Source organism: Perca flavescens, chromosome 5 (genome assembly GCF_004354835.1).
Source record: "Perca flavescens isolate YP-PL-M2 chromosome 5, PFLA_1.0, whole genome shotgun sequence".
Taxonomy (NCBI): domain Eukaryota; kingdom Metazoa; phylum Chordata; class Actinopteri; order Perciformes; family Percidae; genus Perca; species Perca flavescens.
This window is the reverse complement of record NC_041335.1, coordinates 24,013,671-24,039,705: the sequence shown is the minus strand read 5'-3', so window position 1 is coordinate 24,039,705 and position 26,035 is coordinate 24,013,671. Positions and strand designations below refer to the sequence as shown.

At 40.3% G+C, this 26,035-nt stretch overlaps 1 protein-coding gene across 3 annotated transcripts; it reads left to right on the top strand.

Moving 5' to 3' along the window:
* Window positions 1–1,655: 1,655 nt before the first annotated feature.
* On the top strand, window positions 1,656–24,830 carry nsd3 (nuclear receptor binding SET domain protein 3). Of its 3 annotated transcripts, none has more exons than XM_028577650.1 (25): window positions 1,656–2,094; window positions 3,730–4,568; window positions 5,689–5,934; window positions 6,020–6,182; window positions 6,426–6,580; window positions 7,108–7,737; window positions 7,819–7,981; window positions 8,085–8,185; window positions 9,156–9,201; window positions 9,699–9,829; window positions 10,406–10,531; window positions 10,632–10,758; window positions 10,848–11,048; window positions 12,306–12,485; window positions 13,181–13,327; window positions 16,329–16,485; window positions 17,267–17,469; window positions 17,582–17,694; window positions 17,812–17,958; window positions 18,171–18,293; window positions 19,259–19,375; window positions 19,472–19,613; window positions 19,704–19,810; window positions 19,913–20,117; window positions 20,968–24,830. In XM_028577650.1, exons 2-25 carry the CDS (start codon window positions 3,774–3,776, stop codon window positions 21,228–21,230), a joined length of 4,788 nt encoding a protein of 1,595 aa, XP_028433451.1. In that variant the 5' UTR covers window positions 1,656–2,094; window positions 3,730–3,773; the 3' UTR covers window positions 21,231–24,830. The 3 variants fall into 3 exon arrangements, with proteins under 3 accessions (XP_028433451.1, XP_028433450.1, XP_028433452.1); XM_028577649.1 differs by having other exon boundaries at window positions 5,686–5,934; XM_028577651.1 differs by lacking the exon at window positions 13,181–13,327 and having other exon boundaries at window positions 5,686–5,934.
* Window positions 24,831–26,035: the final 1,205 nt, after the last annotated feature.

Below are 26,035 nucleotides of genomic sequence, written 5' to 3'. Positions count from 1 at the left end.
GATTTTTCCTGGTATATGTCATGCCAGACACCCAGTTTGTAATACTTTTATCAGTGGGCCATAGCCTCAATCCCCATTTACCCCCTTTAATGATAGACACGTAACATTCATTTATAGAAATGAAAATCTTTGAGATTGCAGCTTTAAAGGTATATTTCCTAATAATTTCGTTTGTAAAATAAAATCTCAGATTTATTGAATTCAATTATTTATTTTAAATTTAGGATGCTCTGAGCCTGAGGCAAAACATTTTATGAAAGTAAGTGATAGGTTTGAGTCTGAGAAATATTAGGAAAAATGCCTTTATGCTTGAAAGAATGATACAGTTCACAATTTTCCTTATCTTTTGACAACATTATTGAATTAGCTTATGACAGATGTCTTGTACTTATAACTGACAACCTCTCCCCAGCTAAATTAACCCTATATAACCCTGAATGGCCCACTTTTATTGGTCTTTGATTCTGACATTTAAACAACCAATTTGATTTTCCTCAAAATCAGTTTCAGATTAAATTTGAAGCAAAAAAGTCCATGCTTCACTGCTTAAATTACTCTTCAGCAGTGGGACCATGTATAAAGATGACCAATAGGTATATGTATTAAAAACACACCAGAGGTGCAGCTTTTAATCACTCTCAACCCAATTTGTTTTGCTTCCCAAATGTCCTGTTTGATTCCCTCTAACCCTTTGTTGCTCCCAGCACACAACAAGCATATTTGAATGCTCCCTTTCAAGTATTTTTGCCTCTTGCTGGTCAAACGTTGCTTAATGCATTTTAAGCTAACAAGCCAGGGACCTAATTTAGTCCGCAATAAATTATACCAATCATTGGCCATTTTTCCATAAATAGGCTACACTTTATCACCTGCAGTTTACACTTTAGCCGGACATCCTCTAGTTTTGAAATGCTTTTTGCTGTGAGGAAAATTTGCTGAGCATCACTCAAAATCATCAACCATGCAACCATTAAGTCCGTTACCTTTTTTATGTGTTTTCATCAGGCCATATATCAAAATAAATTGGCATGTTATTGATGTGGGTAAGTGGACAAAACTTGAGCTGGGCTTTAATGTGCTGGTATTGTGGACATAAAAGAAACAGCTGAAAGCCTCAGAAAAACCTTGTAAGTGGGTCTGGAGTTTTTTTGTCACACTACTGTTTTCCAAGGTCAACAATAATCTGCGTAATATATCAATTCTAGGTAGTATGCTACTATTACATAATAGCCTTAGTAGAAATGCACTCTGTTAATATTGTCCAAATACCATTGTGGTACCCACTGTAGATTACAACGATTGTGGTACCGGTAAATGGAGGCGGAGTGAGAGGTCTTTTGTTTTCCCCTCCTTTCAGCGAGATCAGGCGAGGAGGCGTTTATAAGCCAAAAAGAGACGCTGGTGCAAACGTAACTACAGTATCTGCACATCGCGTTGTGGTCAGGATGAAATAAAATAATCAAAACAATTATTCAATACTGTTCACATCCTTCATTTCCGTTTTTATATTTTACATTATCCATCCTCCTCAAAATGAAACACACCTACATTTCCTCATTCATTTCAGTGTAGGTGTGACTTATATTACAGTTGCTCCTCTAACTCCTTTTTTGTCCACATTCTTTTCATGCCATCAGAAGTAAACTACACATCCCGGAGTGCTCCTCATAACCCCTCCGGTGATTTTGGCGCTGAGCTGCAGGAGAGACCGACCACCAGGCCTGGAGTAAAAAAAAAAAGCAGGGTGCCTTTGTTAAACCAGAGAAAGAGGGAGCTAGAGATTGTTATTATGATTATTAGTATATAGAAGACTGCACACAGGAGGACGGCGAGAAATGGACATATCTATCTGTAGCATTCTACTAAATGCTCCAGTCCCTACTCTGAGGAAGAGCCAAGCTTTGGGATTGGGCAGCGACCAGATAGCGTAACACCCCCTCCTCCTCTCTGTGTTGAGAATTGCGTTAAAACGAAAAAGGAAAAGGCCTGCGCTTTTTCTATATTACAGGATTGTTTTGACTTTTTTTCTCCTTCTATATTAAACGAGGAACCGTTGCTGGCTGGTGTATGTGTTTAGAATGGGACACGCTGAAGGTATTGATATTTTGTTTAAATATATATTTCCCTGCATCTCTCGACTCGGCATCAAAATCTCTGCTGCTCCTTTGCTCTCCTCTTTAGCGTGTTTGCCATAGCTGCTGCATGTCGTTGTCCCCCCTCTCTCTGTCTCCGCTCGGACCGTTTTTTGGGGTCTTAGCTAGCTTATTTTCAGACGCATATCTCCCCAAGCCGCCAGTGATGGAGGTATAATCACGCCAGACAATTTGATTTAAAGGGGCAAAGGCAGCCATGTTGGCAATGGAACGTTAGCCTAGCCAACATTAGCTTCCCCTTTCTTCTTCTTTCATGTGTAATAACGGATAAAGGATAACCGTGAACGGTTAGTCGTGTGTGTCTAAAGACAAACGGTCGAATTCCCCCGGTCTTGTTTGTTTTCTAACTGTTAACCGTCCATGTCTTTTTCAAGACAAATCCCCTTTGATGCCAGGTAGCTTTAGCCTAACATCGCAGAAAGCTATAAGATCATTCAGTGAAACATTTCTTGTCTGCGACGTCGTTTTTTTTTTACATTTAGAAGCAGGTACTAATGTTTACCACAACACATATAAACCCAAAAATAACAACACAAGTCGTTATAGGCAGCTAGTGACTGTTATTTGACACCTTTTATGGATGTTTACATCACCCTTATCCACCTTTGCCAACGCTGGGCAAGCCTGAGTAACGTTAACGTTACTGTGTTAACAAATGAAACCACAATCACTGGGTTAGTCCATTCACTGTGCAAGCTTCAACACTTTTTACCTGATTTAATTAATCATAATATATACGAAAAGTTTAAAGGATAAGAGGGTAAACCAGGAACTGGTAGCTGCTCTTTGTTTTGTTTTTGATTGCAGGAAGCCATGTGTTTGTGTTGCTGAAATAAAAACCTTAAATTACATTATACAGTTGGCTATGAAAGAGGATACTTCTTGTTCACCTGTACAAGCTGCCTGGAATTTTAGATGTGTTTTGAGAGCAGGTTTAAGATAATTAATGGCTATTTACAGATGAGGATTTGTCCTGTTTTTGAAAGAGTTTGACCATCCACTTATTGTCCACTAACATTCAGAAATCACTGAGTTTATCAGGGCTTTGGCTAACACTACTTTTTAATTAACAATCTCCAAAATATTTCATTACATGCCTTTATAATTTTGTCTATGAAATTGTGAAAAGGCCCATCAAAATTCCTCATAGCCCAAGTAAACATAATTAAATTGCTAGTTTTGTCTGACCAACAGTCCAGAACTCAGATATTCAGTTTATTATTATAGAAGACAAAAAAAAAAAAAAAAAAGAAATCACATTTGAGAAGCAGGAACCAGTGAATTTTGTATGTGCCAGTTTTGCTTGAAATATTGTTCAATTAATCTACAAATCATTTCAGCTCTTGAGTTCATTAGGAGCTGAGGTTACATACAGAGTATGACATGCAGCAATGGTACCTTGCTGGAGGCAAACTAGGGATGTTGCGTTTTTATACAGTTTCCCTGAGTCAAAATCGAGTTTTGAAAATGCAGATTATGTTATGCTCCTAAATACATTTGTGTTTCATGGAAAACAGTGTGTAGTTGATCAGAGCCTACCTGTGTATCATTTAATTGCACATACCTCTGTCAACAGGTCCAGTCAAAGAAAAAGACAGTTAAGGATGCAGGAGCCCAACAATGGATTTCTCCTTCATGCAAGGGATCATGGGAAATACAATTCAGCAACCCCCTCAGCTCATTGACTCAGCCAACATCAGACAGGAAGGAACCTGTGACACCGGCAGTGATCCAGGCGAGGATGGTGGTCCCTCCTACGATGCTGCCCTGGATGCAGAGTTTTCCTACCCGCCGCCAGCCTCGGAGGACATGTCGCAGGTCACCAACGGCTACCCGCCTGGTCTGGGCATGTACGAGCCGCAGGCCAAGTTCTCCATGTACTCGCAGTTCCCCAACGGCTCGGCTAACGGCTACGGGGCCATACGGAGCTACGGAGATCACAGTCTCATGCCGGGGGAGGGGACGGTCCTGAGAGGCCCGGGTCTCCAGGAGAGACCTTTGTCTCCTGTGTCCCCCCCTCTACCCACACATCACCCACACCTCCACCACCATCATCATCACCACCACGCGCACCTCTTCCACTCAAACCCACCTCATATACAAACCCACCCGCACCCACAGAGTCCTCTGCCGCCCCCGCTGCCCTCCCAGCACCACATGCCCCATACACCACACATCATGACCCACACTCTCCCCCCTCCTCCCCCATTAATCCTGCCTTCCTCCAGTCCTCCCCCCTCCCTTGTGGACAGTACCCCTTCTTCTCAATCCTCCCACTCCATGTCCAACACCCCTGGTGGGGTGCTGAAAAAAACCAGCTCTCCCGAGATCAAGCTGAAGATCATAAAGACGTACCAGAATGGGAAAGAGCTGTTTGAATCTGCGCTGTGTGGGGACCTGCTGCAGGAACTGCAGGTAATGTGTGCATGTCTGAGCTAGTTACACACACACACACACACACACACACACACACACACACACACACACACACACACACACACACAGGTCTGTATCTATCACTGAAGACATCTCAGTCGTGACGTTATATTCTTTACATTTTCATTCCTGCAATTCACTTAAGAGGGGAATGACATTTTTTTATCAAGTTTGTTGTTTAAGTGATTTTTCATGCAGAAATATTAAACATGCTGGCTCAATCTTCCCAAATGAGAGGATTAGCTGTTTACCTCTGTTTTTGTTTAATTGTAAATTGATTATTGTAATGTTTTAATCAAAACAAGCAATTTGAAGACGCCATAATGGGTTCTGGGAAATTGTGATGGGCATTTTTTACTATTTTGTAACACTTTCTGAATGAACAATTAATTAATCAACTACTTGAGAAAACAGTCTGCTGATAAATAGATGATGAAAGTAATCATTATTGCTATATGATGAGCCTCTTGAGTGAGAAAGTTTCGTAATTCTTGAACTTGGACAACATTTTTTAACTCAAGGCGCACCTATTGTTTAAGCTTTTAACAACATCTCACAGTCTTGTCCAATGTAAGCAGAAGCCTTTCTTCGCTCTGCATGCACACTTTTATTAGGACTACAGTATTAATCTCAACATGTATATAAACCTTGCTTTTATCTTCTGCATATTTTTATCATCTGTCTGCATATAATGAAGCATGCCCGTTAAAGTTCCTGGAGTCCAAGGTAGTGTCTTCAGATTGCTTTGTCCAAATAATAAGCTGGAACCAGCATTGTTTGGCATCAAAAATGTTGCTAAATAATTTCAGCTCTACATACAAGCTAAAAATAAAATTACAGGGCAGTCTATATTGACCCACTGAAAAATTATTCTAAATAGAAGTCTAATTTGTCCCATTAAATTCTCATGGAGTTGTTATACTGTGTGCATCTTGGTTTACTCTTAATCGTCCTAAGAAATGGATATCTGAGGGAGCTTTGATTTCAGCAGACAGAGAGATCCATTTTTGAAGTACCTTTTTATTTAAAAGAAAAAAAAAAGTTAACTGATGTCTCATCACCACTGTTTTGTTTTTTTCTATTTTCTACTCTTCAGAAGGAGTCTCAGAAGAACGAGGCCACTCAGATGCAGCGCAGACATGAGAGGAAGAAGGAGAAGAGGAAAAAGAGTGTGAGGCTGCAGCTGCAGGTCCAGGAACAGAACCTGGACCAGAGCCAAGTAGAGGCAGGTAACATGGAGCAGACAGAGGACATCCACATCCAGCCCCAGCCAATAGAAACACCGCCAGCTCAGACAGAGAAGCCTCAGAAGACTGTTATCAAAACTGAACCAAAGACACCGAAGGCAAGAGCATGACTGTTAGACTGTATTAGACATACTTGTTTGGATTTTGAAAGCAGACCAATGACTCATTCATGTTTCTGTTCAGGTTCCAAAAGTCCATCATCCATCAGTGATCCAGGAGACGGGCTTCTGTAAGGAGTTTGTGATAGGAGATCTGGTGTGGTCCAAGGTGGGCACTTACCCCTGGTGGCCCTGCATGGTCTCCTCTGACCCACAGATGAAGGTCCACACTCGCATCAACACCAGAGGTATGGGCCTGTTTTCTTTCACAGACGTATTCAATTCAATTCAATTTTATTTATAGTATCAAATCATAACCGAGTTATCTTGAGACACTTTACAGATAGAGTAGGTCTAGACCACACTCTATAATTTACAAAGCCCCAACAATTACAGTAATTCCCTCAAGAGCAAGCATTAGCATGCGCACGTATGCATGCGTGAAGACATAAATGCCGCAGCTTGTTTTTCCTTTCTCTGTCTCTGTGCAGGTCACAGGGAGTATCACGTCCAGTTCTTTGGCAGTGTTGCTGAGCGAGCGTGGATCCATGAGAAGAGGATAGTCCTGTACCAGGGAAAGCAACAGTTTGATGACCTTCAGGCTGAGACTCTGCGCAAGGCCACAAATCCTGTAGAAAAAAGCAAAGTAAGTACAAATGCGTCTAAGAAATGTTGTCAGACTGATTCAGTATAGAGACTATGTAAATTGAGTTTTTTTTTTTCAGATGCTCTGTAGGCATTTCAATCATTAAACCAAAGTTAACTTTCAGTATTATATATATATATATATATATATATATATATATATATATATATATATATATATATATATATATATAAATATTGAACAGGTGGTTGCCAAAGGGGGCAACCAGAGGCCACGAAATGGTTGCCAATCGACTCAATCTAGTTGCCAAGGGGAACCTTTACTGTCGAGCCCTTCTCCCATGCCTTCGCTGAATATAATTTGCCAATTCGAAGTTCTCTTTTTCAAACAACCATTTCAGTCATTGTGAGTCATTTCTATTCAGTAACTCTTATCCTTTATCATTATGGTAACTTATGGTGAGCAGTGTTCTCTCTGACAGCAGAATACAACAATTTAATCTGCGTGAAATTCAGTTAAATGATTCTCAATGTTTGTTTGTATGGTTTTGATGATTTCTTCTCCAGCTCCTGAAGCCTATCCCTCAGCGGGAGCGTTCTCAGTGGGAGGTGGGTGTGGGACACGCTGAGGACGCCTTTGTGATGACGCGGCAGGAACGAATTGACAACTACACCTTCATCTACGTTGACCCAGACCCACATGAAGGCACGTCCAGCAAGAAACCCAACATCAGAGCTGAGAAACGAAACCGGCGCTCCAGTGGCTCAACCAGTAAGAAGGAAGAGGGAGGAGTCAAGTCGCCAGAGAGAGAGCAGCCGCCACGAAGGCTGCTGCCACGTAGACAGTGTAGTGTTTCAAACACAGACGACAACACAAACTCCCAGGCCTCAAATGAAGAGAAGAACCAGAGGGGGGATCAGCGTAAAACCAGCTCTCCGAAACAAAGCGCAGGTCGTGATGCACGAGCACAGCCGGACTCGCCACCACCAGTCAGGGCCTGGAAAACAGCGGCCGCCAGGAAGCTGCTGCCTCTCTCCATCACCATGAAGAGGCTAAATGTGGAGATCACAAAGTGTGACTGGCCTCTCTTGCAGAAAAAAGCAGCTGCTTCTCCAAAAAAAGACCAAGAAGAAGAGAAAGAGGAGAGAGTGGAGAGAGAGGCCCGGCAGCCCGATCTGGGATACTGTTCACCTGAGGTTGGTGTAACTCATGCAGACTGAAAAATGTAAATCCTGATGTGTCCTCTAAAGATGCTGAAATTGTGATGCTTTCAATAGGACAACAGAGCTAAACCTGAGCCCAGTCCAGAGGAGGAGGATGACGGGGACGAAGGGGAGGAAGAGGGGGAGGAGAGGAGAGGCTCCCCCGCCAGTCGGCGGAGTGAGGAGGGAGGAATGCAGCAGACCTCCTCTCCTGGATCACAACACAGTAGTCCACACGGTTTGTAAAACACGGACATGCAGATTGTGTTATTTCGATGAATATTTGACATGTTTGTAAAGTCAGTAAGAGATGCGGCTCAGTAGTTTTTTGGGGTTTTCAGGTTCTCAGGAGAGGAAGCTGCAGCGGCGGTCAGTCAGGAGCAGGTCTGAGTCAGAGAGAGGCAACGATCCCGTCCCTAAGAAGAAAACCAAAAAGGAACAGGTATCAGTCCTCCACAGATAACCTGGTGTTCAGACCTAAAACAGCACTGCGTTAAAAAAACATATGGCTAGGGTTTTTCTTGGCTCAAACCCGTTCTCACGATTCTCCTTCTCGCCAACGATTCTACGAGCCATTTCTGCAAAGCTAAAAAACATTGATAGGAACACTAATTGGATGTAACCTTAATTTAGGAAACCTTTTAAAGAAATTGGACGTGCATAGATGCAAAATTAACAATATTCACTAGTTTAAATAGCCATTAAATATTAGGGCGCCGTCTGACACATTCCTGCTGTAGGGAAAATAAACTGGGTTGAACCCTGTATATGACTGGACTGTGAATGATGTATGTGCTAAATTGTGGCCAAGTTGTTACATAATCAGTTGTGTCTATAATGTAAATCCCTGGATATGTTCATCTGAAATTTTCTGTAGTTGTCCCAGTAGTATTTGTTCTTAAAGTGTACTGAAGTACGGTATCATTACACGGTTGAGCTCGTTTGCTGGTTTGAGACTGAGAATACGACGACCAATACTGATACACTAAGTATCTTGTAAAACAATTTGATTGTGCTGGCAAAATTTACACAAAGGTAGATGTTCTGTTATTAAAGCATTTCAAAAATAATTGTAATTTAAATAATCACAGGACACTTTTATAGGACATCTACAGTATATATCATATCTATCTTTTTTATAATTTATTTTGATTAATTACTTTCTAATTTAAATTATTTGCTTTTATTAGTACTTGTGGCAGTAATGTTCTCAGATGTATTGTAATGAACAGATGTTGAAGTCTGTTTTGAACTTTTGTATTGAACACACACACACACACAGACACACACACGCACGCACATACCAGTGTGGTTGTTGCGGCTGGTACACAACTTTATTTCCTTATATTTTACCTGTGTAAACAACATTGGAAACACAATAATCTAAACGGTTATGTTTAACCTCCTCACAGGCTGAGATGGCTCCTGAGACCACACTGAGGACCGGTTCACAGAAAGGTAGGGGATCTTTCTTTTGTGCCTCCTTTAATCCTTTAATATCCTGCACTTTGCATTTACATTTTACTATTTATCGGTCTTTGCTACCTCCAACTGTGCAATATGTCATCTCTATTCATCCGCACCTTACTCATCTGTATATCTGTGTTTATATACTGTCTGTTTATATAAGGTTGTTTATTGTGTAAATACGGTTGTTTTATTATTATTATTATTATTATTATTATTATTATTATTATTATTATAATTATAACTAATTCTGTTTTTTCCATTTCCTATACTTTATGTATATTTTTTTCTCCTATGTCTACTTAATGTGTATTTGTGTTCTTCTGATGTGTGTACATCTTTTTTATTTTGAACTGCTGTAGCACAGGAATTTCCCCAGTGTGGGATTAATAAAGTCTATCTTAAACCTCTGTGGTGGGACTTCCTTATACTTCTAAAAAAAGTGAAATCCATCTTTTTTTTTATTGCCCCCCCATGTGAACATCTAGGAGCCAGCGAGATCTCAGACGCCTGCAAGCCCCTGAAGAAGCGAAGCAGAGCGTCAACAGATGTGGAGATGGCTTCTTCTCAGTACAGAGACACCTCTGACTCTGACTCTAGAGGCCTAAACGACCCACAGGTAGGCTTAGAAAACATGTACAGAAATACCTATACACACGCAAAGAGGAAAAATACTGGCTTTCTCCTGCACACAAAATATGTATAAACATACAGTACATCTAGAGTCAAAAGTCAGAGAATACCCACAGTGTTACTACTACATATTTTGCAACATTTACAAGACAAACTTTCAGTCATCTGATCATCATCTTCTCTTTTTAACATTGCATTTGCCTTTTTTATTAGTGCATTTCCAGTAGTGTGTAGAGTTGTTCCTATACTGATACCAGTATTGGGACAGCTGTTAAAATATAATAAAATAGACATATTTTTTAACACACTGGTATTGGGTCAGTACTCTGTATCGGCCGATACGTAAGTTCAGGTATCTGAATCGGTATCGGGGGGGAAATTATTTTTTAAAAGAATTTATTACTTTTTGATACGTTAATAATCCATTTCCGAGTCTGGATATCTACACACTTTAAAAAGTAGTTGCTCACAGTTGGCTTACGTGTGCTTTATAATACTGCATTCCTTCACACAAAACACATCAACACGCTTGCGCTTTTTAAATTTTTTTTAAATCTCACAGGGTTTATTTGGGAAGAGTCTTGATAGTCCAGCAGCAGCAGATGTAGATGCTTCAGATACTCAGTCTGTGGACTCTGGTTTGTCCCGACAGGATGGCAGCACCGGCAAGAGAGACACCGTCTGCCAGGTCAGCACTGCTCACGATTCATCTCTGTTGTACTCTCTTTCTTCTAAAAGCTTACAGGTATTGAGTTATATGAACTGTCTTTCTCTGTGTTTGTGTGTAGATCTGCGAGGTTTACGGAGAGGGTTTGGTGGTGTGTGAAGGTGACTGCAACAGACAGTTTCACTTGGACTGTCTCGGTGTGACGTCCCTACCTGAAGGCAGATTCACCTGCTTGGAATGCAGAAATGGTGAGCGAATCAGAATACATCTTCATTGTATTTCATGTGTTGTTTTTGACTCTGTACTATCCCAGACTCTCCCTCATTCTTCTTTCTAGGCAATCATACTTGTTTTAGCTGTAAAACGGCAGGCCGGGAGGTGACACGCTGCTCTGTGTCTGGATGTGGTTGTTACTACCACAAGGACTGTGTCCGTAAACTCCCAGGCACCACCAGCAGTTCGGACGGAGGCTTCTGCTGCCCTCAGCACAGCTGCTCTACCTGCTGCCTGGAGAGAGACCTGCAGCGAGCCAGTAAAGGTAAAACAGCCTCTGCTTTCAGCTCTTCTGATTTCCTGTTTGAGTCTGCGGTGGAAGCTGTGGGACATTGCTAGGTGTCAGCAAAGTGTGAAGAAAGTGTATCAAAAACAAAACTTTCAGTTTCCATTACAATTCAGGCTTCTGGCTGATGTTATTGTCCAATAGCAGCAGAAAAAAAATAATAATGAGAGGTGCAAGGGTCAAGGCTGTACTTCCCTGTTAGAATATGTGAGAGAGAAGTGCAAAAAATAATAAAATGTGCTACTTAAACTATCTTGCACTGAATATCTTTGAATATCTAATATTTGGTGACAGTTTTGCTATAAACATCCGGTTTCACCTGAAATTAAAAGTGCTCATTTGGTTTGCGGTGAGAGGCATCTGGAGGCTGGAGACCTTGCCATGCTCCTGAAAAGATTAGATGATGGTGCATTATCTTTCTGGAAATGTCCTATCTGACAAAGGCGAATAGTTGCAACAAAGTTTAGGTTTGTGTCATATTCTGATCACCATAAGTACTACACACATAGTATGTATGCCTTTTTACATATTTATAGAGAGGAAATTTAGAGATTCTTAAAACCCTTCAGGGACTCAAATAACATCCTTCAACTAGTTAGGTTGCATGTTAGGTTATCTTCAGAATGTATCTAGGCAGTTTATAACCCAACCTTTTTGGCTTGTGACCCTTTATGAAAACATCTGTGTCTATTTGTGGCCTCTTGTCATGTTTTAAGATGCGAATTCCAGAGAATTTCCCCTCTGAGCTTTCTCAGATTGTTTGATTGAAATAAATGTTTGTAGGCCCAAAAATGTAAAATTAATAAATACTTCACACAAAATTTTGTTTTTGTTTTTTTAACCCCATTAAACATCTCGCAAGTCTCCAGATTTATTTTGTGACCTTTTGGACCCCTAGGTTGGGACCCACCGGTCCAAAGTGTTAATGTTTAGTGATGAACCATTTTTTGCCTTTTTTTTTTTTTTTTGTCGTACAATGAAGCAGGGAGGAAAAATTACAACTGAAGTCTTGATTGTCTGAGCAACCAAAGAAAATACCAAGTGATCATATTTTCCTTTTTAATTACAGCTGGAACACATAAAGGAATCTGACCTGATTCATTATAAAAACTCTACAGTTACTGGGAGTGCAACTTCTCATAGCTCTATGTGTGCCGCACAGTATCACAGCTACATGAGTGACCATTGAGTCTGAAGCTGTAAACCAACTGTCCCTCTCCTCTGCCTCCTGTCCAGGTCGTCTGATGCGTTGTATCCGCTGTCCGGTGGCCTATCACACAGGAGACAGCTGCGTGGCCGCAGGCAGCGTCGCCATCACCCATCACATTATGATCTGCAGCAGCCACAGCAGCACCAAGAGGAACGGCCTCCTCACCTCCCCCATCAACGTGGGCTGGTGCTTCCTGTGTGCCAGAGGTAAGCTCTCACAAATGTACACACCTATGACGGACCTCCTCTCCTTCAGCTGTGATTTTTAAGTAGTGACCCTGAACAGACAACTGCAAAATCAGTTCTTCTAACTTGCACTTCACAGTTGAGCATCAACAGGACCTTATTGCCTTCCATGATTGTAGTTTATTCATCTTTTTTTACGAATATAACCTTTTTTTTTTTTTAACAGTCACAACTGCAGTAACATCTCATGAGTAAAAAATGAAACCTCATAAACTTAATTAATCATTTTATATCTTTTAATATTACATGTTTCCTGTTTGGCATTGTTGTTCATGAATAGCAGAGCTGTGAAATGTTTGTTTTTCATCCCAATACTAATACTATGAATGATCCACGCTGTTACACTGCACTTCACTTAACACAATCCCATCTGTCCTGGATAGTGATGAGGATTTACCTTTTTTATTTATTTTTTTTTTTTTTTAAATGATTTTTAACCACTTTAGATATTATGTTTTGCCTGTTGATCAATAAGTTGAGTGCACTGTTTGGCCTCTTTGTGTCGGGACAAACTTTGTTTTACTTGTTTCTTCTGTGTGTGTGTGTGAGTGTGTATGTAAGACTGTGAGTGTTTGTTCTTTCTCTTTTTGTGAATTTTGGGTAATTTCAAGTTTGACTGCGGCTCACCCCCGTCTCTTCCTGTGTGTCTTGTGTAGGGCTGTTAGTGCAAGACCTTACTGACACCATATTAAGTTCATATGCCTATAAGTCCCACTACCTTCTGACTGAGTCAAATCGTGCTGAGTTGAAATTACCTATGATTCCCTCTCCTTCGTCAGCTACCAAAAAGAATGTTGGGAAAGGTAACTGAACAGTTTTTCTCTTTCTCCTTTTGTCCCACTGGTCTGTGTTTGTGTTGTGCCTGCTCCCCTTTTTTGTATGCATCTTTCGTTTCAAAGCCCTGAGGTGCAAAGTTAATTAACTGGTTAAAAATGCAGTTAATTTGAATGCAGAGGGGCGCAAAGTAACCTCGGCCAAGTTCCCTAACACATTAACAGATAACAGTGGGCCTCATGCAAGAACAGTTTTGTAGTCTTTAGGGCTGTCCTCGACTAAAGAAATTCTTAGTCGACTAACACTTATACAATTTTGTCGACTAATCGATTAGTTGATTTAATTGACAGAGCTGTGCGCTTTGAGAGGTCTTTAAGACTAGAAAAGCACAATATAAATGTAGTTAATTAACCATCTGTAAAACTGAGTTTCTCCACAATTAATCCTGCAAAATCACCACTTTCAATCTTGTGTTTACCATAAATGTGCTCATAAGTTTCTTGGAAATGAGTAATTAAGCATGAATAAGCATAAAAAATGACTGATCGACTAAAGAAATCTTAGTCGACTAAGACCAAAACGACCGATTAGTCGACTAATCGACTAAGAGGTGGCAGCCCTACTAGTCTTATCCTAAACCTCTTTTCTGGGGCATATGAGAAGTCATTTTCTAAACTGGCCTTATTTACAGCAGCAGTTTGACATGTCACAGTAGGAAAAGCACAGATATAAGTAACAAAAAAATTTAATTTAAGCTGCTTCTGAGTTTCGGTGTCCTGCTATTGTGCATGCACCATTGTTCATGTTATTAATATCACCTGTGCATTTCCTAATATGAAAAATTAAAATGTCTGCTGTGAAAATGGCCCATTGCTCGTTTCAACCTGATGGATGTCATCTGTTTGCTGCATCATCGTTAGCATAATTGATGCCCCCAAAATTGCTGTATAAAAATAAACTATAACATCTTTAAAAAAAAAAAAAAAACTTGTATCAATTATTAAAAAGAAAAACTTAAAGTCCAGCTGTCTGAAAACAGAACACATTTAGCAATGTCAGTAGTTATATTAAAGGACACGAAACGATTAGAAAATACATGTATTAATACAGCTGCCAGCGATGTGTCAACAGAGCATCGCTGCACTGAGACAGAAATAAAGGTGTCATAAAAAGTTCTACAATCCAAGTTCACTTGCTTAGCTATTCCTGGAGCTTTCGGCAACCACAACCTTCTTCAGCAGGTGGAACTTGCCCAGGTGTCCTCACGGGACTTGGGTTGCTTGATGACATGTGGTTAAATAACCCCTTTCTCTCTCTGTTGGTGTCAAATGGGAAGTCCCGTTGGAAGTGAACCTTGAGTTAAGAATCTTTATCACACTATATGTTTTCCCAAGGTCAAGAAGGAACCTCCACGTTCAAAGAGGAAATGGTTTGGCGTGAAGTTAGTGATCCGTAACATGATGTCATGGTGATGGGCGAGAATATATTCAGAAGGTTATACTATTGGGTGCAGCAGAGGATTTTTATAAAATATCCCAATAAAATCACAAAATCTTTCCAAACTTCTCAGTAAATTGGCAAGCCATGATGTTTTGGTCTGTTTTAGTAATTCATCTTTATGTAGTTATTAATATTTATTTGAGTGGATTTAGGCATTATATTTAAACTTCAAAATAATTAAGACTCAGGCAATTATGATTCTGTCCTGTGAGAAAGACTAATTTTATGTTCATGACGTGTGCAACAGTTCTGGACGGCTCGTGAATTTAATTTGTACCTAAGAAAAAATTACATTGAAAAGTACAATGCGACAAGTTCTCTAAATTCACTTGTACATGTCACTTAAAATCAAATCTGTCTATATGAGTGGTTCTTGCACGAGGCCCATTGTGAGATTGGTTTGTGCTGTGCATGAACAGTCAATCTGGGTATATATCTCTGCAATAAAGGTGAGATAAATACGCTGGGAAAATATAATTGGTCATCAAACCTCAACCACTGTATGATGCAGGATGCTCTGGATTAGTTCAGTTTCTGTCTGTGGTTTGTGGAGCTAATCGCTGCTCGAGGCGCTCTGCTTCTCTACTTCAGCACTCTGGGCTTGTTTTTGATTTGAAAGGCCTCACCTCTTTTAATGCTGGCTGCAACTAAGTTTTATTTTTGACTGAAATTTTCAGATGAAATGAAATTTTGGCTCACCTCATTTTTGTTTTTAGTTTTGACCTGCCTTGGATGGAATACATTCTCTATCAGAAATAGATTTGATTACAGTTAAGCAAAGATGAGTGCAAGAATAGTTTAAAGTTGTGATGTATAGAAAAAAAAAAACTAAAAATTGCAATATTATTAAATATATGATTCCATGCAAGCTGGTCCACGCAGGATGCAATATGTGTGATTGGAAAAGTTTGCTTTACTGGCAGGACTGCATGCCTGCTTTTTGCCAGCAATTTATTTGAGTGTAACCCTGATTCATTGTTTACTCTCTGGCTGATTTTATTCCTGTGCTGCCGCATGTATTTCCCATAGACTGGTCTTGGTACAGTGCTCTGAATCTGATTGCCAGACATGCGTAACTGCTGCAATGAAAGTTGTTACTGACCTGAGAACCCCATGCAGTGGTCTTTTTCATGTAGTATGGCTCTCACAGGAGCCTCCACTTAAGCAAAAAGCTCCTGGCCTTAGTTTAATTTCAGAATAATGACCATGTCAGCTTTAGATGAAAATGTTTTCACTACAAGGACACTATTTGTATATCACAGATGTAGATGTTGGAAAACCATGACTTTGTGCTGTATTTGTAGCATTTGTACTTTTATAAGGCTTGTCTGCAAATGAGATTCAGAGTTTGTCCAGGTTTTAAGGTGCATCACCTAATCATACACTCCTCCTCTCTTTGCATACCCATTTCCCACAACGCATGCACACACACACACACACACACACACACACACACACACACACACACACACACACACACACACACACACACACACACACACACACACACACACATCCATACAAATGTAGGAGGCAAGTTGCTGTGCTGCGACACATGCCCGGCTTCCTTTCACCCGGAGTGTCTGGAGATGGAGATGCCGGAGGGGGCGTGGTCCTGCAGTGATTGCAGGGCAGGAAAGAAACCTCACTACAAACAAATTGTCTGGGTCAAACTGGGCAACTACAGGTACGCAGAGAGAACTGGTTATAGCCTGCTGAGGGTTGTGCAACTGTCAGTTTGTGGTACGGTTACATTTAAAGGATAAGTCTGGTGATATTCTGTACAAAATCAATCACACAGATTTCTGTCTTCAGTTGGAACAAATGGGCTTGGGGCTGAGGAGCTCTGGTAGGCTAGCAAAGGGCAAATGTATTGTTGGTCTTTTATAGCATTAGATCTATAAAAAAATATATACAGAAATATGGAATATCACCAGTCTTATTGTTTAAGTTCAGTGCAACACATTTTATGTGCACCTCACACTGAAACAGGATGTGATATTATAGATGCAGGTATTCAGAAAATACTGAGCAGAGCACAGCAGTACAGTTTCCCTGTCGTGCTCTTTAACATTTATGCCGCAATTAATAGTCTGCTGGCATGGTACTAGATTAAAGTGTGGTAATCGGACACAAATAATGTCTCTTCTATTTAAGAACAATTTCATGTTCTCAAAACAACAGCATTTCTTTTGGACAAACATGTAAATCTTATAGGTCAGAGATCTGTGATTTTGCAGGAGCTTGTAAAAATATTTTTTGTTGTAAGAAACACATTCTGAAAAATTATGATTCACATAAGTTTCAATTAGAAAGAATGAGAAGCAAAGTAAAATGTTTGAAAAATGTGGTGCAAGTGTGATGCTACCTCAGGCTATAATAACTTTAGATGACATATTTTATGATTTGTTTTCACCACACTCTTCTCTGTCCTCACTTTACAATGTCTCTGTCCCGTTCCCTCGCAGGTGGTGGCCAGCGGAGATCTGCAACCCTCGCCTGGTGCCATCAAACATTCAGAGCCTACGCCACGATGTCGGTGACTTCCCCGTCTTCTTCTTTGGCTCCCACGACTACTACTGGATCAACCAGGGCCGCGTCTTCCCCTACGTGGAGAATGACAAGAACTTTGTCACTGGTCAAATCAACATCAATAAAACCTTCAAGAAAGGTAATTTCTTCCTAGAAAGTTTCCTTGTACTTTTAGACAAATCTGTTGTGATTTCCTCCTTTTTAAAGCTGTAGGAACGATCAATTTCTGAAATATTGTTGCCGTGTTTTAGCTCTGGAAGAAGCAGCCCGGCGGTTTCAGGAGCTTAAGGCGCAGAGGGAGAGCAGGGAGGCTCTAGAGCAGGAACGTAACTCTCGCAAACCCCCACCATACAAATTCATCAAGGTAATGTCATTTTAATATCTCACTTTAGACAAATAACCCCAAAACTAGATACGTTGAAGTTCTATTCAAGAAGTCTTCAGTGTTTTTACTTATTACGCGGGTGTTTTCTTGTGTCAGTCCAACAAACCAGTGGGGAAAGTGCAGGTGCACGTTGCTGACTTGTCAGAAATCCCACGATGCAACTGCAGACCATCAGATGAGCATCCTTGCAGCCTCCACTCTCAATGTCTTAACCGCATGCTGCAGTACGAGTGTCACCCACAGGTCTGTGTGCATGTTTGTTATTTAGCTAATTTCCTGAACAGTAAAACCTGTGAGACAGCCAAGAGAAATGGCACCTCTCAACTTCTTTTATAAAAGGAACTGTGTGCACATCCCACCTTCTGGCAGGTGCAGGACAAATGAAAGTACTTAAAACAAAAAGAATATAATGTCCGCAACACCTTTCAACTTCTTACCTGTTATTTTGTTGTTAGGTGTGTCCTGCAGGAGACAACTGTGAGAACCAGTGCTTCTCCAAGCGGCTGTATGCGGAGACAGAAGTGATAAAGACAGACGGCCGTGGCTGGGGCCTCAGGACCAACCAGGCTCTCAGGAAGGTGGGTGTTGAGCTCAATCCTTTCACGCAAAACAACATTGTGTCACTGTAATTCCTTTGTATTTACGTTCATCTTAAATGTAAACTAAACCAATCCTACAGTAAATCATGACTAGCTTGACTATCAAGTTTTTTATTACTGTTCTTCACATAATATAATAATAATAATTTAAAAGTCAAGTTTGACATCACAATCAACCTAGAATATCTGACAAATGAAATACTACATGTTCAATATGACCACTCTCTCTGCTGAGCCAGCCCTGCACTCTAATAGGCCTTTTTAGCCAAATAGTGCCGAGAACAAAGTCCATGCAATTTTCAAAATCAGTAACTGCAAATAGGTTAATTTGTGCTTCATGCAACATGCAATGGGGTCAAGATTTTCTGAATATATTACATTTGAAAGGTGGAGGAAATAGAGGAAACTTTCTTTTGCCAAGTAATATTTGGATGAATAAAACTTGTTTTTGCAGTGGGGGCCCAGAGGAGAAAAATATCATTCAAGTAGTTAAATGAAAACTCAGAACATTCAGATATCATTAGGGCAGTTACAGTGTTTTTTTAAGCTTATGTGAAAGATCAAATATCAGTGAGAAAGATGCTCATCCAAACCAAGACTTAATATTTTCCTGTCATTTCTTCTTTTATTAGACCAGTAACAGTAGAGAGTGGCAGAAATAGAGGTTTTACATGACTAGGGTGCTGATTTTATAGCACTTTTCAGACTTGTAAATAATATACAAAACTTCACCATGCTTTTCCCTGCTTGATTGTTTTTTTAAAGTTTTTAAAATTACTACCTAATCTGCCAGCTAAATACCTAATGACCTGGAGATCACACTGTCAATTCAAAAGGCTTTGAAACACGTGTTCGGTTCATAGATTTCCACCCTTCTCACTATTTGTAAGTACATTTAAATAAGGGTGTCTGTGTAAAAATGTGATATTTGTTGTTTCCTCCAGGGTGACTTTGTGACAGAGTATGTGGGAGAGGTGATCGACTCAGAGGAGTGCCAGCAGCGAATCAAACGCGCCCATGAAAATCAAGTGGCCAACTTCTACATGCTCACCCTCACCAAGGTAACATCAGTGACGCTGATAAACATTGTTCAGTGGAGAGACCTCCAGCGAGCATGTCTTAAACCCTGGTGTCTTTATGGCCATCTTTCCTCGCAGGATCGCGTGATAGACGCCGGCCCAAAAGGAAACTCGTCTCGGTTTATGAACCACAGCTGCAGCCCAAACTGTGAAACGCAGAAGTGGACAGTAAACGGAGACGTTCGCATCGGACTCTTCACCCTTTGTGATATCGATGCTGGTAAGTTCAAATGGAACGTAAACGCTGCATGCACTAGGAGCGAGCCAGATGATCCATTTGATGTGAACCTTTTCCCTCGTGTTCCTGCAGACACAGAGCTGACGTTCAACTACAACCTGCACTGTGTGGGCAACAGGAGATCGTCTTGTCAATGTGGATCAGACAACTGCTCTGGATTCCTCGGGGTACAGCCAACGGTGAGGACGTTCATGTCTTGTCGTCATGACTCCAGTTCTAGAGCAATCCTGACTTTGGAAGCTGATTGAGACCATTTCCTCATTTTATAATGTCTCCTCCAGAGTGCTGTGGTAATGGAAAAAGAGGAGAAGGCCAGGAACGCCAAGCTGAAGCCGAAGAAGCGGAAGCTGCGTCTGGAAGGCAAACACGTGCACGAATACTTCTGTTTTTGCTGCGGAGAAGGAGGGGAGCTGGTGATGTGTGACAGAAAGGACTGTCCGAAAGCGTACCACCTGCTGTGTCTCAACCTTACCAAACCGCCATACGGTAATTAGTGGGTGTGTGTGTGGGTGTGGTGTGAGCACTATTGAAATCTATGTCGAAATCATCTGATTTCAGCAAATTAACATACCTGCTGTGATGCTATATTTTCAAGTTTCCAAGTGTCTTTTTATTCACTGAAGGAAATGAGCAAACCACAAAGCTCAGGTCAATTCTTAAAACATAATCAACATTTTTGGTTTGTGACCCCTCAAAACAGGCAATGTCTATTGTAATTCCTGGTTGTCACTGGCTGCATTATGTTTACCAGTGTAAAAAATGTGTCCTTGTTTTTATTTTTGAAGAAGTAAACGTATATGAGCACGGTGGCTCGTGCTCACAGCAAGAAGGTTCTGGATTCAAACCCAGGTCGTCCCAGGCCTTTCTGTGTGGAGTTTGCATGTTCTCCCCGTGCTCGCGTGGGTTTCTTCCGGGTGCTCCGGTTTCTTCCCACCATAAAGACATGCACTACAGTTGAAAATTAGCAGACTGGCTAACACTGGCGCATTTACAGAAATGTTGATTAATGTGCATTGTCCTAATATAAATAAATAAATCTTCTTCTTCTTCATCTAGTAATAATTGAGAAAAAAGCTAATATTACTTAGTAACACTTTACTTGAAGTGACGTGTCATGTCACTCTTATGTAGATACCTTCAAGTAAAGTGTAACCTATTATTTGAAGGTTTAAAAAAAAAAAAAAAAAAAAGAGGCCTTTTTCAAAAGCTAAAATATATATTTTCTGCTTTCCAGTCCTTTTAATCGTCTCAGGACCCGATGTAGCTTTTGACTCTCAGCGGGGGTCCTGCCCCCCCCCCCGTTTGAAACCATAACGACCTCTATGTCTGTTTGCAGGTCGCTGGGAATGTCCGTGGCACGACTGCAGCGTTTGTGGCGCCCCGGCCTCGTCTCTCTGTGACTTCTGCCCTCGCTCGTACTGCCGGGATCACGAGGCGGGGGCGCTCACCTCCTCCTCCCTTGAAGGCCGTCCCTGTTGCTCCAGTCACAACCCCATCAGTCCCCTGGGCTCCAACTCCAGCTCGACCCAGCCGCGCCGCTCCACTCTGAGCCCCGTCAGCGTCAAAGAGGAGCCGGAGGCGGAGCTGGCCTCAGAGTGACACCGCAGCTCCCTCAATACCTCATTCCCTGTAAAGTGCACTCCTGTTGGGCTCCGGTCCACCTCTGATCTGAAGCAGCGCATGACTGAAGGGAAACGCAGTGCTTTTAGACCAGTGCGATGGCCGAGCCGAGACACGCCGATGAACACCTTGATGCCGTTTGTGGTGAGAGCAACTGGAGTGTCGGCAGGGGAAGTGACCAGGCCTCATTGTGCGCCGTTTTCCCTCCTCTCTTGCCATAAAACACCACTACTAACGCTCTCTACAGCTCGCCTCCGCCCATCGGAGGACCTAGACCACCACCTCATTATGTTTCTTTTTTAAATTTTTACAGCTGTGGAAATTTTAAGTGTTGTCATGTCGTCAGATACCGGCACTTTGAAAAACTCAACGAGTGAGGTGGAGGGAGATGTAGAGAGAAGAGGAGGAGAAGCATGTGTGAAGCAGAACCTCTCCACCGACATGCTGCTCCTCTCCTTGTTTACCTGCTGTAAGCTGCGGTCGGCATCTCGCTCACAGGATGGCTGCACCGAGACGTGCCAGCCTTTCTCCTCCTCCTCCACAGCGGATCATCACTCCAGACATAAGCCGTCATCGTATGTATCTCTTCTTCTTCCTCTTGGAGGGAAAAAAAGGGTGGAAATGACCGATTTTGTGCAATTTTTTTCAGGACCACACTACATTCCAACCTTCCTTAGACATGTTTTTAATATACTTCTGAGTATAGATGAATATAATTATATACAGTATCTATGTTTGTTCATGTTTACAGACAGATTCTCTCACTTCATCTCAGTGAGTGGTGTATTATGTTTGTTTGTTTAGGTGTTAAGCATTACGCAGACCTCCTTGTGAAAATAGTCCTATTAAGGTGAAATATAATGGTATATAGTGTAATGGTATGACATTACAGAAGTACTTGTGATTTTCATATTGCCAGTCTCACTTGCCATTGTGTACATAATTGGCTCATAATATTGTAAAGTACGCAAAGATCAGGAGGGACGGAGCCTCGCCTCTCTGGTTGTTCCTGGAAGAAGGAAACGCTTTTTTTAAACGACAAGACAGATCCTTTTTCTTTCCTTTTTTTGGATAAAGTTCTGTTCCCACATTTCCCCTGAGCAGTTTATGTTATTTGTATTGTAGATGGTGGGGCTCAGCTTGTGATCACTGGTGCTGTCTTAAAGTATTGTTACTCAGCCTTAAGTTTGATTCTGGCTGTGGTAACTACTGCCCAGATGCAGTCCATTTCCGTAACGTTGTGTACTGTGACCGCTTTGATGCTCGTTTTTGTTTCCGTTTTCTGTTTTGCCAAACTTTTCTGAAAAGCACTTTTACACGGCTTGTCGCTACACAATTTAGCTTGGTCATACATATACAGAAATGTATATTAAAAAAACATAAGACAAGTGTTTCAAAATGGATACCTCTTCTTGTAGTAACGTCAGGATTTAAACTGTGTTGTAACTTTTCCTCTCAGTCAGAAACGTGGTGAGTTGCTGGCTATCTTGTTTTTGTTTGTTTGTTTTTTATAATAGAGGAAAGTGGCCTAAATGCTGCTGGTTTCTTTTGGCACAAGTAGGAATGATTGCCAGCCCAGCTCCGTACAGAAAAGTCCACGGTGTCATCAAGGGGCACTTCTTCTCTTTTTATTTACCACCTGGAGAACATCCTCAAGGCTGGGCTTTATATAAAGACGTAATGGTATAACTCCAGTCCAGTATGATGTAAAAATACAAACTACTGTACAGTGTTTTTAATCGCTCATCTGTCAAATCCAAATTTTTTGTATTTATTACACCACATTTTATACCAATTTCTTTTTCAAACACCAGTGCAGTAATTTGTCTCCCTCTCCAACATGGCGTAAGTGAAATAGACTATTTAAAAAAAAAAAAAAAAAAAAAACATGGGGAGTTTTACATGATATATCTGTATTTAGTCATTGCATACGTTTGTTTTAAATTTACATTTGGTGTAATGATTCCACACTTTGGTAACAGCCGCTGCTCATCGACCTGTATCGTGACTCACTGTAATTGGTGTTAATAGCAGTGTGAAGCAGTTAAATATAGGAATGTAAAGTTTCAGTTTCAGAGCAGTTTTTGTGCTTTTTTTTTTTTTTTTTTTTTTAGCCTGGACTCAAGGAAGTTTATGCTTGTGATTCTACTCCGGTTACATGACTGTTTGTGTTTTCTGCCCCGTCGTGGTCTGTGTTTAAAGTCGAGCCACAGGGTTAAACTGTGCCAATGTTTCCAAATCATTTCTTTGAATGCAAAGAGTACAAACACTCAGTCTCCAGTTTATTGGGAAGACCTAGCTACAACTAATGCAGTCTAATACAACAGTCCTGCAATACATTCTACTTTCATTAAGGTTTTAATGTTCATGTTTTTGTTGAAACTGTTTTAGGTGTTGATTCAGGTGTTGACTAGTATTTGGTCCACCCCATTTATGTAAGTGAGGGTAGACTAAGTAAGACATGCACTTAATTGGTTAAAAAATACAGAAAAAGAGTTGGACTTCTTTTTCTGTATTATTTATGCTATATTTGTGCACAAATTTAACATCTTAAATTTTCCTCACTCTTTTTAATACAACAGCTGCTCTTTTGTCTTTCGGTTATTACCAACCCTTTTTAGGAAGCCCTTTTTTGTGGATTCCTGAAAAAGACTAAACTTGCGGATTTCTTGCTGCTCCCAAATTTGCCAAACTTCACATTCAGAGACGCATATTTGTTCATTAGTCAGTTGTAGGAGTAAGGGCCTCTTCAGCACTTGTTCCCTATCAAGTAGGTGCATCATTAAGTCACTTTTACTTACTAACAAACTCAAAATGGTTTGCATGTCTAAACTTGAATTATTTTCCTTTTTTTATTTATTGATGGGGTTTTTGGACACAGGATACATACATGTGTGTTTATCTGACCGCAGGCATCCTACACTCTTGTGTTTGTGGCTTCAGAAAAAATGTCTGACTGAGTTGTGACTATATAACTGGTCTTAAAGCTAAGCCTTTTTTATTTTTAAGGTAACTTGTTCAGCTGAAATGCATGCTTCCAACATCAGGCTGTAATGCCAGTGTTTTGTCTTTATTTGTGTTCCTTTTAATTTTTTTTCTTCCAGCACTGCACAGAAATTGTGCAACAGCCTGTATGTTTTTCACCTGCAAATCACATGATCACAACTTACTTTGTGCCAGTTGGTCCTATTCTGCTCTTCTCAGATGATACAGCAGCAGTATTATCTATAACTCATTTAAATGTCCCAACATGGATCATTTCATTCACTTAGAATACTCTTTGATGTGTAAGTTCTGTTGGTTTATTCTCACTGTAGTGCCCACAATGTTTCTTTTTTTTTTAAAGACACAGCATGTTTGTTCTCATTTAAGTGACCCTTATATTTCAAGGATTATTATTTTTTTATATACACTTAAATTAAGGATGGACTTCGCCCCCCCCTCCTTGTATGTCAAAGGGTATGTTTAGGTTCAATGCAACGTCTTTTGGTTTTTGTGCAATGTTGCCGACTGTCTCTTTTAATTGACATGCTGTCAGAGCAGAAATAGTGTTTGAATAAATAAATACATTCACCTTCATGAGCACTCATCTTTTTTACTTGTAGTAAAATGACTTCCATAAACTCTAACTGGGGTCATATCTATCTCTCTTGGTGTTGCTTCAATTAAAACGTGGATGAACACAAAATACCATGTTGATTACTGTTCCACCTGTGTTACTGCATATTGTTGAAGAACTTGTAAATAGTTTGCATTGAACTTGCATAGAATCATGTTACTGTGGCGTGCTCTTTTTGCCTGTACAATTCTGCTTCTAAATGTGTGTGACTGTTGAGATGACACTCTTTTTGTACATGACTGTCTTTTTATTTGAGAATATTGATTCTGTCCTTTTTCATTCTAAAGTTGAGTTTGAAGAGTTCAGAAATGCCTGAAGTTTGACTTTAATAAAGCTGTACTCTGTCTCAGTGAAACGCTCTCACTGTATGGGATTTATTTTAAGTTTCAATCAACTTCTTTGAAATAAAATTTGAAACTTGATTTAAAAACATAAGATAAATTGAAATTATGTTGATTCGAAGCTTAGAAATTAAACAATCTTTTTTTGTGTTAATGGTGAGGGATTTACCTAAATTAAAGTACTACCTCCAGTTAAAGGGGCATTCATCGCAATGCATTAATGTATACTGTGAAGTCTCAGGACATTCACATTTGCACGAGTGTCATTAAAACAACTTTAAGCTACAGGATTTTGTGAAATTAGAGGAACAAGCAAAAGTTTAATTGATTTGATGGGAAAATGAAAATTCAATTATTCTAGATGGCTGTAACGTGACGTGGCTTTTTGTATCCACACGTCAAGACAGATACAATTACCTACGCGACCATTTCCGGTTTATAGAGCACTACATTTTCTACGCATTTTGAATAAAAAACTGACAACCTGTGTGTGTTTTTTTTAAACCCCTGTGGTCAAACAGCAAGCTCATTTAATCTATAGGGCCTAACTAGTACAGTTTTTTTAAATTATAAATAGTGTGCAGTATGAAACCAAAGAATATGGCAATAATACGTGATTCATATTGAGTAATATTCTAAATATTTGTTACAGGATATCCAGCACTAACAAACAAATTTGCCACAAAAATCCTTCACATAACTTCATTGACCCAAGATGTATTTAAAACACGTCACAAGATACAATGAAAACAACAGAAGTACTATAACACATGGATACATTCCAAGAGTAATTTACTTCAAGTAAGTTTTACTGATTACTTTTT